The sequence below is a fragment of the Xylocopa sonorina genome, chromosome 5, assembly GCF_050948175.1.
Source record: "Xylocopa sonorina isolate GNS202 chromosome 5, iyXylSono1_principal, whole genome shotgun sequence".
In the NCBI taxonomy this organism is placed as follows: Eukaryota; Metazoa; Arthropoda; class Insecta; order Hymenoptera; family Apidae; genus Xylocopa; species Xylocopa sonorina.
This window is the reverse complement of record NC_135197.1, coordinates 3408805-3423690: the sequence shown is the minus strand read 5'-3', so window position 1 is coordinate 3423690 and position 14886 is coordinate 3408805. Positions and strand designations below refer to the sequence as shown.

General features: G+C 31.7%; 2 protein-coding genes across 3 annotated transcripts; both read left to right on the top strand.

Moving 5' to 3' along the window:
- Positions 1-2333: 2333 nt before the first annotated feature.
- Positions 2334-6637, top strand: Hsc70-5 (Heat shock protein 70 cognate 5). The gene is made up of 11 exons (XM_076895891.1): positions 2334-2538; positions 2971-3032; positions 3155-3300; positions 3619-3742; positions 3890-4198; positions 4406-4568; positions 4661-5117; positions 5308-5604; positions 5716-5903; positions 5988-6128; positions 6209-6637. The coding sequence occupies exons 1-11, from the start codon at positions 2446-2448 to the stop codon at positions 6293-6295; spliced, it is 2067 nt and encodes a 688-aa protein (XP_076752006.1). The 5' UTR covers positions 2334-2445; the 3' UTR covers positions 6296-6637.
- An 812-nt stretch (positions 6638-7449) lies between these two features.
- On the top strand, positions 7450-9595 carry Fnta (farnesyl transferase alpha). Of its 2 annotated transcripts, none has more exons than XM_076895383.1 (5): positions 7450-7732; positions 7998-8352; positions 8429-8629; positions 8715-8898; positions 9161-9595. In XM_076895383.1, exons 1-5 carry the CDS (start codon positions 7576-7578, stop codon positions 9266-9268), a joined length of 1005 nt encoding a protein of 334 aa, XP_076751498.1. In that variant the 5' UTR covers positions 7450-7575; the 3' UTR covers positions 9269-9595. The 2 variants fall into 2 exon arrangements, with proteins under 2 accessions (XP_076751498.1, XP_076751497.1); XM_076895382.1 differs by having other exon boundaries at positions 8429-8638.
- The last annotated feature ends 5291 nt before the right edge of the window (positions 9596-14886 follow it).

The window sequence follows — 14886 nt, the reverse complement described above, 5'->3', positions numbered from 1 at the left end:
TACGCTGTTACGTCTATTCCATGGCCTTGGTATTTCGCTACTGCGTCAACTGTAAACAAATCAGCTAATTGAAAATCTACTACAAAAGGCACGTCTCGAAAATACAAGTTCCAGGAAAATTCTCCTGCATATTTTTCTCAGAAATGTACGCACTGTTGTGTTATGATATACATTCCCCTAGATAATTTGTACAGGAAAATTTGTATACATATTTACACATATATTTGTATATGTATCTACGTCTAGAACACATATAACATATATAATATTTCACTCTACATATTGTTTTATTATCTATACGATGTTAATTGCAAATATGATAATACATGTACTGAACGATATTGCAGTATGTACTACAATACTCGAATTATTGTCGTAAAGAAGATTTTATTGCAATAAATCTCTTTCTTTTGAGGCAAAATTCCACTATCGGAAGAAAGGAATATTATTCGAAGAAAAGAATATTATATCTATATGGTGTTAATTGCACATATTGCAGTACATTATGTACTGAAATACTTGAATTCTTGTCGTAAGAACGAAATAATTGCAATAAATCTCTCTTTTTCAAAGCGAAATTCATCTATCGGAAAGAAGGAATATTTCAACTTACATTTCTCCCCATTTCGTTAGAAATTTATATCGCAAATTATCACAACACGTTCTCGAAGCTGTATTTTCACACTTTTTTAATAATTCAACTATTCGAACACGTTTCATCTAACTTAAAAATGTGAAAATTGGGAAAGGACGAAAAAAGACGCTATCGACACGGAAGCTTAGACTAGTCTAAAAGAGCTTTGAAAGATTGAACGTGATTGGTCGAAAATGTCTAATCCATTATGGCTACCATAAGGACTATTGTAAATTAACGAAATAAAATTATTTTTCTTATTCAAAGAAAAATAATCGATTATATAAGAAAATATTATGGTTAGATCAAAATGTAATAATATAGCAAGATTTCAATAATTTTAGCCATTAAAAATGAAATATTACGTACTATAAAATGATATATAGTTTAGCAAGAGCATGGCAGGAGGTGCGAAAAAGATCGTGTGAAGACGAGAAAGAAGAAGTCAACAATTTTGAAGAAGTTGAAACTATTTGGAGGAAACTATTATATAATTCAACAATCATATTTGTCTAAATCATTTTACGAATTGATAATATGTGAAAGAAAAAAACGATTTAAATTATGATAAAATAATAATTGCTCTGTTGAAAAATGTTCATACAATCTGAACATTAAAGCCAGCATAGACTTTCAAATGAAATATACAATATTTAATTATGTTGATGTAATAAAATATTTCTATTTAGAAATATCAAAGCTCTAATTGTTAAAAACTTAATTCAACTTATAATTAGTACGTTTTTATTTCTGTCTATATATTTAATATACAGATATATAATATAATATAATATAATAATTATATTATTACGATTATGTACTTACTTCAGTATAAAGAAAAGAAATGTTAACATTTTCTACGATATCAAAATCTAACCATCGTCAATAGGAAGATATATCTTCCTATTCATGTTTCGAACACATATTACATTTATTGTTATATAAGATATACTTTAATCTCTGCTTTACGATTAATAATAGTAGAAGAATTGACTAAGTCCAGTAACTTGTTATGTTACAATTATAAAGTTTCAATTGTATTATCTGTATTCACATTACCTGCGTTACAATAATACTAACAACTGATCGTGCCTGTTTTAAGGTCCGGAAGTAATGGGGCGTGATATTTTGATACACAACTCTAGTTGTTGAACGACTAGAATTTTTGATTTATAACAAAACGACAGAGACTGCATCCTACTATAATTATACATAATGTAAATTAAAATATGTATAAGTAATTTAGTCGTTTGACCTAAATTGTTTAATAACATATTCTATTGCTGTTTATACTTCTATTATAGTACGGATGTAATATTTGTCTTTCCGTCTTTCTGAGAGGCGCTAAGAAAAACAGCATTCCTTTCTATGAGACGAAGTTCTGTGGTCCTGCTTCTACATACACATGCTCCTTGGTTATCTTGTCACTAATTAAATCGATTGAATGTGGTAACTGCCATAAAACTTCGTCTCATAGATGGAAATGCCGTTTCTCATAGCGTATCTCGAGAGAAGAGAGTAGGATGGATAAGTATCATGTTGGACCATATAGAATATTCGGGACGATTCTCGGGTAACAAAGAGCAGGATGGCTATGCAATACGCTGATTGGCGTATTCGCTGGAAACTGAGTTCTTGTTGGTCAATTTTATTTCGGGTATTGGCCGCCAGAGCAGAAACTCTTCTACTATACGCGTGGTTTGCGCATTACAAGTCTCTGTGAAGGTTGCATCACTACACGTGAAGTTGGGGTCTCCGCGTCTCTTCCTAAGTTTTTCATAAATTATAACGATAAAACGTAGAAAATCACAATGCTGACCGCTGCAAGGTTGTTAACGCGTAGCTGTAGCAATATAACATGCGATATTGCCAGGAAACAACAATTCAGCACAATTCTTAAAAATGTAAGTTCTGATGGCGATTTACGGCACGCCGTTTTCAGTCTCGCTTGCCGAACGTATAGTCGTCGTTTATAGTTTGTACAATATTAATACCGAGCACTATATAACCAAAGATTAAGCATATAATTATGCATTTATATATTTCTTTCGAAATACAATGTATGTCTATATATATTTTTTCATCAATATTTAAGAATTGCCGATTTCGTAGCCGGCACGTGATCAATTTTTAACTTAGGTTTTTTATATATATATTTGTACTGTTTTTGTAAAATAACGTAACATTATTACTATTTATTACGTGCATATTCATTATATGTTGTACATATATATATATATATAGTTAGTATTCACATTCTTTTACAACATTATCATTTATTACTGAGGATTTTTTTAACGTAACATTCAGAATGCATGTGGATAATTCTTTTTCAGGCTGCAGCTCCCACATTCAATATACCCCAACGGTTTACAGATCTGCATCAATACCGACACAAGTAAATGAAAACTGTTATGATTTAATTACTTTTTATACCTTGATCCACAATTAATGATATAATATTAATTATATTTTTGCGTACAATCAATCTGAAATCATATTATTCATCTATTTTCTTAGATCTGATGGTGTTAAGGGTGCTGTGATTGGTATTGATCTTGGAACAACATTTTCATGTGTAGCAGTTATGGAAGGGAAACAAGCTAAAGTAATAGAAAATGCAGAAGGATCACGAACGACTCCTTCTTATGTAGCGTTTACTAAAGGTTGGAGAACTACCTTGACATATAATTATAAAATTTTGCCCTAAGTTACTTTTTCTTCCGCTATTAATGATAATGAAACCATGAATATACGAAGCAGATTCTTCGGCACTAAACCATAATAAAAGAGTTGAAACTGAATGCAGTATATTGATGTCAACTTAAATGTTGATATTTTTCACTAATTTACTTTTCTTTATAGTATAATACAAAGATAATTTATACGTTCAAATGTTAAATTTTAAAATATATTTAATTAGTGATATTGTTCTAAAGTATTCATTCCAACGGAAACAGAATAAAAAGCTTGTTAATTTATAGAAGGAGAACGTTTGGTTGGTATGCCAGCTAAACGCCAAGCAGTTACAAATTCGGCAAACACATTCTATGCTACGAAACGATTAATTGGACGGAAATTTGAAGATCCTGAAGTAAAAAAGGATATGTACGTACTTTATGTACATAACTGAATCATTCAAAAATTAAGTTGATACACTCCACGAATGTTTGATACATTCTATAAAGTTAAATGCTAATCGTATACTTTCGTAATTAATTTAAGACATGTGATGAAAATAGCCTGTAATTTTAGGAAAACTGTTTCTTACAAAATTGTTCGGGCTTCTAATGGAGATGCATGGGTACAAGGAGGCGATGGTAAAATGTATTCCCCTAGTCAAATTGGTGCATTCGTACTCATAAAAATGAAGGAAACGGCAGAGTCATATTTAAGTACATCAGTAAGAAATGCTGTAATTACTGTCCCTGCATATTTTAATGATTCGCAAAGACAAGCTACTAAGGATGCTGGACAGATTGCTGGACTTAATGTGCTTAGAGTAATTAATGAACCAACAGCAGCTGCGCTTGCATATGGCATGGACAAAACAGAAGATAAAATGTAAGAATTTCAATATTATAATGTAAATCTATTTGTTTATGAAGTATATTGCAAAAGCAGATGAAAGCAGAAGAATGATGTTATTATTTTTCGTCTCTTAGAAGTATATTACATGCTGAAAATATTTACTGACTAACTTAGTAATATTTAGATTACAGCAAACAAAAGAAAAACGTATCTTAAACATATAATATATTTTTTTTTTAGTATCGCAGTGTATGATTTAGGAGGTGGTACATTTGATATTTCAATTCTGGAAATTCAAAAAGGAGTCTTTGAAGTTAAATCCACAAATGGCGATACCTTCTTGGGAGGAGAAGACTTTGACAACGCATTGGTTAATTACCTTGTATCAGAATTTAAAAAGGATGTGTGTATATTAAAATCACTTTTACTATTCTCAATTCACTAAATGAATTATGTTGTACATATTACGATATTTAAACATCTTTTCTTTTGTAGCAAGGTATAGATGTGGCTAAGGATGCAATGGCTATGCAACGACTCAAAGAAGCAGCAGAAAAGGCTAAAATTGAATTATCCAGTTCTTTACAAACCGATATAAATTTACCCTACTTAACTATGGATTCCAGTGGACCGAAACATTTGAACCTTAAGCTTTCGAGAAGTAAATTTGAGAACCTTGTTGCAGATTTAATTAAACGTACCATTCAACCGTGTCAAAAAGCACTTTCTGATGCGGAAGTATCAAAGTCTGATATTGGTGAAGTATTATTGGTTGGTGGTATGACCAGAGTGCCTAAAGTACAACAAACTGTGCAAGAAATTTTCGGTCGGCAACCATCGAAAGCAGTAAATCCTGATGAAGCTGTAGCGGTTGGCGCTGCAGTTCAAGGTGGTGTGCTCGCGGGAGATGTAACGGACGTTCTACTTTTGGATGTTACACCTCTATCACTTGGTATTATTATCGTTCATTTACATATTTAATTAAAATTACTGAACTATGATGTTTGCAAGAACTAATCTTCTCTCTGATAAAAATGAAGAACCTAATCTACTGAGTTACGATGATTGATGACATAAATATTTCGATCTTTGAAGTACGCTTAGGAGCAAGTTTGAAATCTTCAGTGATGGTATTTTTTTAGGAATCGAAACATTGGGTGGTGTTTTCACAAGACTAATTTCTCGAAATACAACTATCCCTACCAAGAAAAGTCAAGTATTTTCCACAGCTAGTGACGGTCAAACTCAAGTAGAAATTAAGGTACACCAAGGTGAAAGAGAAATGGCTACCGATAATAAGCTTCTTGGACAATTTACTCTTGTTGGAATTCCACCTGCACCCAGAGGAGTGCCACAAATAGAAGTCACATTCGATATTGACGCCAATGGCATAGTTCATGTATCTGCTAGGGACAAGGGAACCGGAAAAGAACAACAAAGTATGTAAACGCGTATCATTTTTTTTTAACTAATACGCATGCGCTTACTGATATCTCTTCTATTTTAATGTGTGTATATTTATAGATTTAATTTTGTATTTTTATTTTCAGTTGTTATTCAGTCGAGTGGCGGTCTTAGCAAAGATGAAATTGAAAATATGGTGAAAAATGCTGAGCAATATGCCAAGCAAGATAAAGTTAAAAAGGAAAGAGTCGAAGCTGTAAATCAAGCGGAAGGAATTATTCACGATACAGAATCTAAATTACAAGAATTTAAGGCACAGTTACCACAAGACGAAGTAAGTTTATGTACATGTAATATATTACTAGACGATATGTATGTTAATTTAATTAATTCCATATTGTTTAATATTTATTTACAGTGTGATAAACTCAGAGAATTGGTTGCAAAAATGCGAGAAACATTGGCTAAGAAAGATGACGTCGAACCAGAAGAGATCAAAAGACAAACAAACGAATTGCAACAAGCTAGTCTCAAATTATTTGAGACGGCATATAAGAAGGTGCGTGAGTTAATGAATTTTTGAACTGAAAACATTCACATATTTTAATGCAAGTATTTATTTATGAAACTTACGTATAGATGGCCGCCGAACGAGAAGGACAAAGCCAAAGTCAGCAACAGCAGCAACAAGAGGATGGACCTGAAAAGAAAGAAGAGAAGAATTAATTACATTCAAATAAAATACATGATATAAGTTAGAGAAAAAATTAATTGTGTATACACAGTTGTACAATATGGAGTTTTGAGTTTACCTTACTAGCATAAGCGCGTGGTAAACGCCATCCAGTAAGAAATGATGAAATTAGTACAACGTTATTTCCTGTTGGACGACCGCCATCACGCATTTATGTTAATATGACAGAATCAAAACACCCACTTGTATTTATGTTTCATATGTTTATATTATGATATAACCATGTTATTAAAATTTTTTATTCGAAACGCTGAATTTTTAGAACACAATCTCAATATTTTCGCTGTGTTATTTAATAAATTTATTTAAAGTAACATTATATGTAGGTATATATAAGATATCCTCTTATGAAATTGTATAAACTGATTTATTAATTAAGACAAATAGTTATTAATGTTCTACCATTAATTATAATTTCTTGACAATTATACTTACGAGAAATTAATAAATATTGTCTCTGTTTACTATTTCTTAGCACTTTCAAATAATTAAGAGAACTTGGTCACAATACTTTAAAATAGGTTAAGGGAGAACATCGATACTTATAAATTACGGACTATTCAATCAACGTATTCGAACTTTTGTTATATTTTAAATTAAACTTCGTATATATAAGAGTAAAATAAATTTATTTTCTTACGTAGATAAAAATTTCAAACATTTTAGAAATATCAGTTCGAAAGTGTACAAACTGTATAAACAAAGGCAAACTATTAAATAATATAGAAAATGTTTGTAATGTTAATACAATAGTGTACAAAACATCTATACTTTGAAATGTTATTATTTTCTGTAGTTAAATTATGCGATTTTCTAATATGACAATACAGTTAAAGTTTCAAATGTAAAAATATGAAAATAAACTGAAATTTATATGGAACAATTTGAAATACGTTACAGGGTTTTCCTAGTAAAGTTACAATCTCTACATACATCGAGATAAACCATCAATAATTATGTTACAGTTAACAAGTACATAATTTAAGACAAATTTTTACTTACATAAATATAAAAATTATAAAACATTTAAGAATGTAGAAACGATATGATATGAAAGAATTTGAACGTTTCAGCACAAGGTTGTTTTGCTTGACGAGGACATCTATACTATGGTCTGGCAAACAATTTCATCGTCTGACGAATAGAATGGGGGGTTTAACAGGTTTAAAAAGATAAAACTGGAATAGATATCGAGTTGTTGAAATACATTTTATCATTTTTATTGTTTAACGATATTTCGTGAAAATAAAAAATGACGGAGAGCTTCGATGAGGGATCAAACGGCGAAGATAATTCCGAGGAATTATGCTGGGTACTGTATAAGGATCGTGAGGAATGGAGAGACGTGATTCCTGTACCTCAGGAAGACGGTCCCCATCCTATTGTCTCAATCGCTTATTCTGAAAAATGTAAGTATTTTATCCCTTGTTTCTGTCCATTCTGTCACAAAATGGTAACACGATTCTTGCTACTGTCTTATTTCTTGATTATGGAACATAACCTCGTACATTTAACCTCATCTCATTGCATGCAATTAATTAACTTGCAGAGTTAAATAATGAAATAACATTTACGTTAAACATTTTTTACTTCATTGTTATTTGATGATGTTAGAAAGATAATTTATTATCATTATTGTTTCTATTTATACAAAGTTTTTATTATCGTTTCAAGTTAGAGACACGTACGACTACTTCAGAGCTATCCTAAAATCTGGAGAGAAATCAGAGCGTGCGCTAGCTTTAACAGAGGACTGCATCTGGCTTAATCCGGCAAATTATACTGTATGGCAGTACAGAAGAGAAATACTTAAAGCTCTTGGGAAAGAGTTACGAGATGAATTAAAATCCACCAATAAACTAATAGAATGTAATTCAAAAAATTATCAAGTTTGGCATCACAGAAAAGTTATTGTCGAGTGGTTGCAAGATGCCAGTGGTGAATTAGAATTTACGGAAAATATTTTAAAAAAGGATGCAAAGAATTATCATGTGTGGGAACATCGTCAGTGGTGCATAAGAACATTTAAGTCAGTATTATATCTAATTCATTTTTAGAATATCAATATATCTTAGAACTATTAATTTATTTACTAAACATTTCAGTTTGTTTGATAAAGAGTTGGAATATACAGAATACTTATTAGATAATGATATTCGCAACAATTCTGCTTGGAATCAGCGTTACTTTGTAATTAGCAACACAACCAAATTTGAACCAAGCATAATCGACAGAGAAATCGATTATGCTTTGGAGAAAATAGAATTAGTTAAAGGCAACGAAAGCGCATGGAATTACCTTCGAGGGTACTGTTGGTGATCATTTTTTATGCAATTTATGCTTATTCATTTTTCAATGTAATTAACATATAATTTATATATTGTATTCCAGTATTTTGATGCAAGATAGCAATGGTTTGGGGTACAATGAAAAAGTAAGAAGAAAGTGCGAGGAATTGTACCATGCTGGTTGTCGTACCAGTCATTTACTTGCATGTATCATAGATATTTGCCAGGAGAGACCAATCTCAGATGAATCATCAGATTCAATATTTCATATTAATAATGCTCTTAAGGTATTGTATTCCTTTGTTATCTTAATCTAGGTTGTTGCATATGAAATGTGCCATTTTATATTGCTTCAAATTCCTCTGTCCTTAACTAATGAAAGGCAGAATGAACTATTAATCATATTAAACATATCTATCATATCTTGATTAATGAATGTTCTAACAAAGATATGTTAGCTAAGGATTTCATAAACAATTTAGTCATTCATTTGCAACAATTTAATATTTATGATTAAGTAGTATTATTTATAAGTATATTTAACTTTAGCTGTGTAAAGAATTATCTGAGAAACATGATACAATAAGAAGGAGATATTGGGATTTTGTTGGTCAGCAATTATTGGAAAAATTGAAGTCAGAGTCTATAACTATGTAGTTTAACCTACATTTTTATAAGAACCATAAAAACTTAATTAATATATTATAATCTTTATACTTGAAAAAACCTATGTATCATATGGTTGAAATGGCAATGAATTTATCCATATAAAATATATTCATAAAATTTGATATTGCATTTTAGTCAATATTCTTAACTAATAAATCACTTTACAAACAAAAGGTTAACAACTGAAGAAATTTTATAAGATGTATACAAAAAATTCATAGTACTTTATGCAGCATTTTTAAGTGTAATAAAAAAGGTAAATTTAATTGTATAATTATGGATGGGTAAAATAAAATGGTGAAGAGTTTTACAAGGTATACTTCTCCCTGACACTTGTACCTTGTCCTTGGCAGATAAACTGCTGCAATAGAAATAGATAAACCAACGAACATCGACTATCTATTTTACTTGCAAAATAGTTACATTATTTCAGGTATAGCATATGGTAACTAGATTATGGTATTAATTATATCAATATAAAGGTTTTCACGTAACTAAAATAATTATGTACGCAGCGTTTCAAACGACGATTTTACCACTAACATTTTTTTCGTACATCTTAGAAGCAAATTCATTTTAATAAACGTAAACAAATTTCTTCACAAAAGCTTTTTAAATATCAGATCATATCATACGAAGAGCCCATTTGAACGTTCCCTTAGTGTGTATTAAACTTAAAAACAATTCTCTATTTCAATATTTTATATTATAAAAATTAAATATGAGTTATGCCTTTGTTTTATTCCATTTTTAATTTAAAATATTTACTCTGATACATGTGGGCAATAGTTTAAAAGATTAATTATTTTTAAACTAGGAGAAAATAGGAAAAATGTAGGTTTTATTTATGTGAAATTAAGAAGTCGAACACGTCACGTGAAAATTAGGATTAAATATATTATAATTTGATGGAAAATATGTGTCCGCTAAAGTGGCACATATTTTGGTTGATAATTTCATATGTGACTATAATATGTATTGCAATACTAATGACCATCCCTTTAAGGCAGTATTAAATTTTCTAATGAGAAAAGTGAATTTCGTTACAAACAAATGCTGGCAGTGGCCGCAATTCTTAAACCAAAAAGTTATAGGCAAATTTTGTACTAAGTTATGTTTGCAAACATTTGACAACATAAAAGAAACATAATAAATATCCTTATACATAATCAAACGAAGTTATAGATAGTGACTTTTCAGTTACTTTTTTAAGGAAAAATTAATGATATTATGTGTCATTTTAATACATAAATGAAATAAAACTTTATTCGTAAATAATAAGTACTATCTATATTAAGTACTAATAATAAGTACTAAATATAAATAAGTACTAAAAATAGAAAAATAATAATTCATGATCTTCCTTTAACGTTCAGATTTTGATAAATACGTCAGACATTTAAAATCAAAACTCGCCAAGTCCGATTGACTTCGTCGTATGCAAAATAATAGTAACAACAGTGAATTGCACAAAATGAATTGCCAAAAGAAGAAAATGGAATTGGTGGGTATTGATTCCAGCCGCCTTGTGTAATATTGTAAGTTTTTAATAGAATAATCGATATTACACATGACACAAATTTTGTTTTAACGATATGTGTAAACAACAAAGTAACATTACTTTTTTCATTTTTTTAAAGTGCCAAGACACGCGAAAGGATGTATTATTACATATACCGTATCGACCAAAGTTTTCCAGGAACATATATGTTTAACGCGAGAAAAGTAACAATCGATGTTCTCATTTCGATGAAAAAGATTTGTTAGTAGCTTAACAGAATCTCTTTTATGCAACAAAACATGTCTCCGATGCACGATGCTTGTAGACTGGGCATCTTCTCTTTAAGGTTCTCTATCCTAACATTTAACAATCAACATTCAAACGAATAGTCCGATTACATGCTTGTACCGATCGGAAACAAGTCTTCTTCCACGAGAACAAATTGAAAAATATTAAATTCGCCAGCGTATAGATTCTTCTGATCTTCGAAGGGCCAGGTGGTAATAATTTTTATTAGACTTTGCTAATGGTGTTTTATTCGTCTTTTGGATCCGCTACCATAAGGTAGAAATTAAATGGCATCAAATAATGTATTTTAATTTTCTAAAATTCAATTTGAAAGATATAAAAGAATGTAACGTCCACAGAAGTAAAATTTTATTTCTTACGTTTTGGAAGATAATAAAGAGATTCATTTTCACTATTTTCCTCCCTGGCTCTTCATTTAAGCTTTGCTTGATCTAGAATTGAAAGAAGAGAATGCTCGCGCAAAGGAGATCGTTTTCACCGGTACATTAAAGCTACGAGATATATACGTAGTTTTACCACGGATATATTACATATACACTTTGCTTTACACCGAAAATATACCATCATACGAATATTTTTCCCACTCTCTCTCTCTCTCTTTTATTTTTATTTTTTTTCTTTGTTTAAATTCCTCCACATTTAACATGTCGTATAAGTATTTTCTTTTGTAAACTTGCTGTGATTAGCGCACGGTGCCTGAAAACTCGCATGTTGCCTTACAATGAATTTCCAAATAACTGTGGAATACTTTGTCCAATGTACATACACACACGTAAGTTACGTTGAAAGGATGAGTTACACAATTTTACAGAATAGAGCACTTCGAGCGGATCGCTCTTACTTTGTTTTAGTTCGTTTAAATTTTATGACTCGTGAGTAAATTGTTGCGTTGCGGTGAGAAGTATTTAACCCTTCGAATTGTATTTGCATTCCGTACCATTTTATCAGAGATAGTACAGGCGTCCGTTGTACATTTATTTTTAGGTTGAATCTCTCGTATCTCAAATGGACGTAATCTGGACGCCTTGTAGACGGTGAAGATTTTCTAGAAACGTCTTAAGGGCTTAAATTTGAGAGGTCTTTAGGGCATCCATCTTATACTCCCCAAGAATGTTTAAAAGATGTCTGAAAAGCGTTTCCAGGTGTCGCCAGGACGACTATTTCGTGAATCTTTAATGTATCAGAGATGAACGTCTTCAGAGATGTATACAAGGCGCCTGTATGTTGCCCGGAAGACGCATTTAAGACATCCTGTTTTGCAATACACATAAGACGTTCTCGTGCTAACTGTTGTTGTTACTAATCGAAGTTTCGATGTTAGTTCAATTTTTAAGTAACAAGTAGCAGAATCTATTGTTACCATTGAGTCTAACTTCCACTGGTTTTGAAATAAAAAGCATACCAATTGAATTTAGGTGCTGAGAATAGCGAAATCTTTGAAGAAATATTATATTTGTTCGTGTTAAAGATTGTGTTAAAGATTGAAACACCGAGGTATCGAAATCAATTGTACATTCCACAGAGGATCGATAAAACGGAATTTACACGCGAATGAAAGAACATTTCTTCTGGTACGGTTTTTCGTGCGCCGTGTAACACAGTCAGACTACTATTTTTGTTCATTTTGCTTTTAGTCCTCAATTAATATTCTCCTTAATGAATACGTAATCTATACGATTGGACCATCTGTCAGCCAGTACAAGCACAGCCTGACCATAATCTTCCACTGTTTCTATTTAATAGTTCTCCTTAAATATTGATATCGCGTCCGTGAACGGCTCGATGACCCCTTTTGAACGTCTTCTATCGCCCCGGGTCGCCTCTTCATCTTTTTTTCTGTTTTTTTTTTTCTGGGACATCGAGCCGTTTGCACGGATCAATTCCCTTTCAGCTCCTCTGTCCAGCAGTTACGACACTACTAGTCTATTTAGTAGATACCACCGAAAATATTCTCGACAAAGATGCGACTAACTATCGAGAAGGAGATAGATTTCGTATAGAGAAGATAGATCGTTGAATCCTATTCGGATACAATTGTGCCTATACGTTAAAATAGAGGAGATATTACATGCTTTTTGTACCCCTCGCCGATCCCTTTATCGTTTAAAATCGAGCAATCGAGAAAGCTTTCGTTCTACTTGTTACCGTTCAATTTTCGAACGAGCTGATTTCGTTTCACATCGAATTCTCAATGTTTTCCAAAATTGCAACGTATCTTTTGTACCTTGACTTGTTTTGAAAAGGTTTTAAAGCAACGATTAGTCACGTGTGCAGGTCAATATTTTCATCGTATAGTACGATCGCTGTTCCGAGGCTGACCGTTCATTTAATATAATGAAAATCATATTTAATATTCCACATAGATTTTTAAATTGTTCTCTATCATTGCACGTATATTCATATATACATTTTTTTTAATATTCGTCAAGGAATTAATTCAATTAATGGGATATTTCGAAAGTTTCACGAATCAATTCGAAACACGTTAAACACACATATTTCAGAAATATTTAAATCCTTCGAAAACATCTCTGAAAATGTTTAGCAGCAGCTTTGCAGCATAGTTTGCAACGATTCGAAGACCGTTCGCGTAGTTCGAAGATCAAGATCGGAGTGCGATAGACAGTTTTAAATGGTTCTCCGATTCTCGAAGATTGGTGTTGTTCGCGTTAACGAAGACCTTCTATTTTCTCGTCTACTTCCCCGTGTAATTAGCGTAGTATAGAATGAAAATCGTGAAACGCTTGAGCGATGCGTGAAAAAACGACTCCAATCCAGAGATCGTTCCGAATCGGTGCTTTATTGTCTACATCGATGAACAGAAGAAAAACGCCCCCGGTGTTTTCCCTGAATCGCGCTTTTAGAAAATACGAATTCTGGTCCTTAGGAAAAAATGCCAGTAAAATTCTGTATTTGCTAAATTGGCTGGGAAAGGAAGATTTTTACTAGTCGATCGTTTTATTCGTTACGTATAGTAGAACTTCGTTCATACGTTGTTGCAACAATGATTGAATCGTAATTTGAGCGACAAGAAATTGAGTCGATACAATAATTTGCAAGAATAATTATTCTACTTATACCAATAACTCGATAACAGCGAATTTAAATGGAACACGACTAAACGGACATTTTCTATATTACGACCGATATGTAAAATGAAACAGCTCAAGCATAAGTTCTCGAAATTTTTAGACTTGTTTCGAATTCGTATAAATAATTGAAGTGGTAAATCAGAGGTAACACAAATAGAACTCGAACAAATTAAGTTCTACTGTATCGTGTTCTTCGCGTGTATCTACCTTGTACGATGCAAATTTTAACCCCTTTGCGAGCTATTCACGAATGTATATACATATCTGCAGGTGAGAAAAAGTTCAGTTCGAGATCTGTAATGGTGGGTTTCATGATATCAAATTAGAGTTACATAATTCATCTAATCAGCTATTTGTCATATAACTCGATGGTTGGATGAATAAATACGTTTACTTCGATTCCTATCAGAAATTTTAGGCTTTTCAGTTATGTATCGCACAGTTATCACCACATTTCATTTCAGTGTAAAAAATTATCTACTTCGTTTTCTGAGAAAAATTGTCTCGCGCGGTTTGCAAGCATTACAACTATCCTCAATTTCGATTAATGCACAGATATGGCTTGAAATCGTTCAGCCCCTAGCGAGTTATTCAACCCCTGAATTAGTTGTAGTGGTACTTGCGAAGCATCGAGACAATTTCTTTAAAAGGACACGGTTTACATCTGAAAATCTTGATAGTGATATCCGTGAAGTTCTATTTAA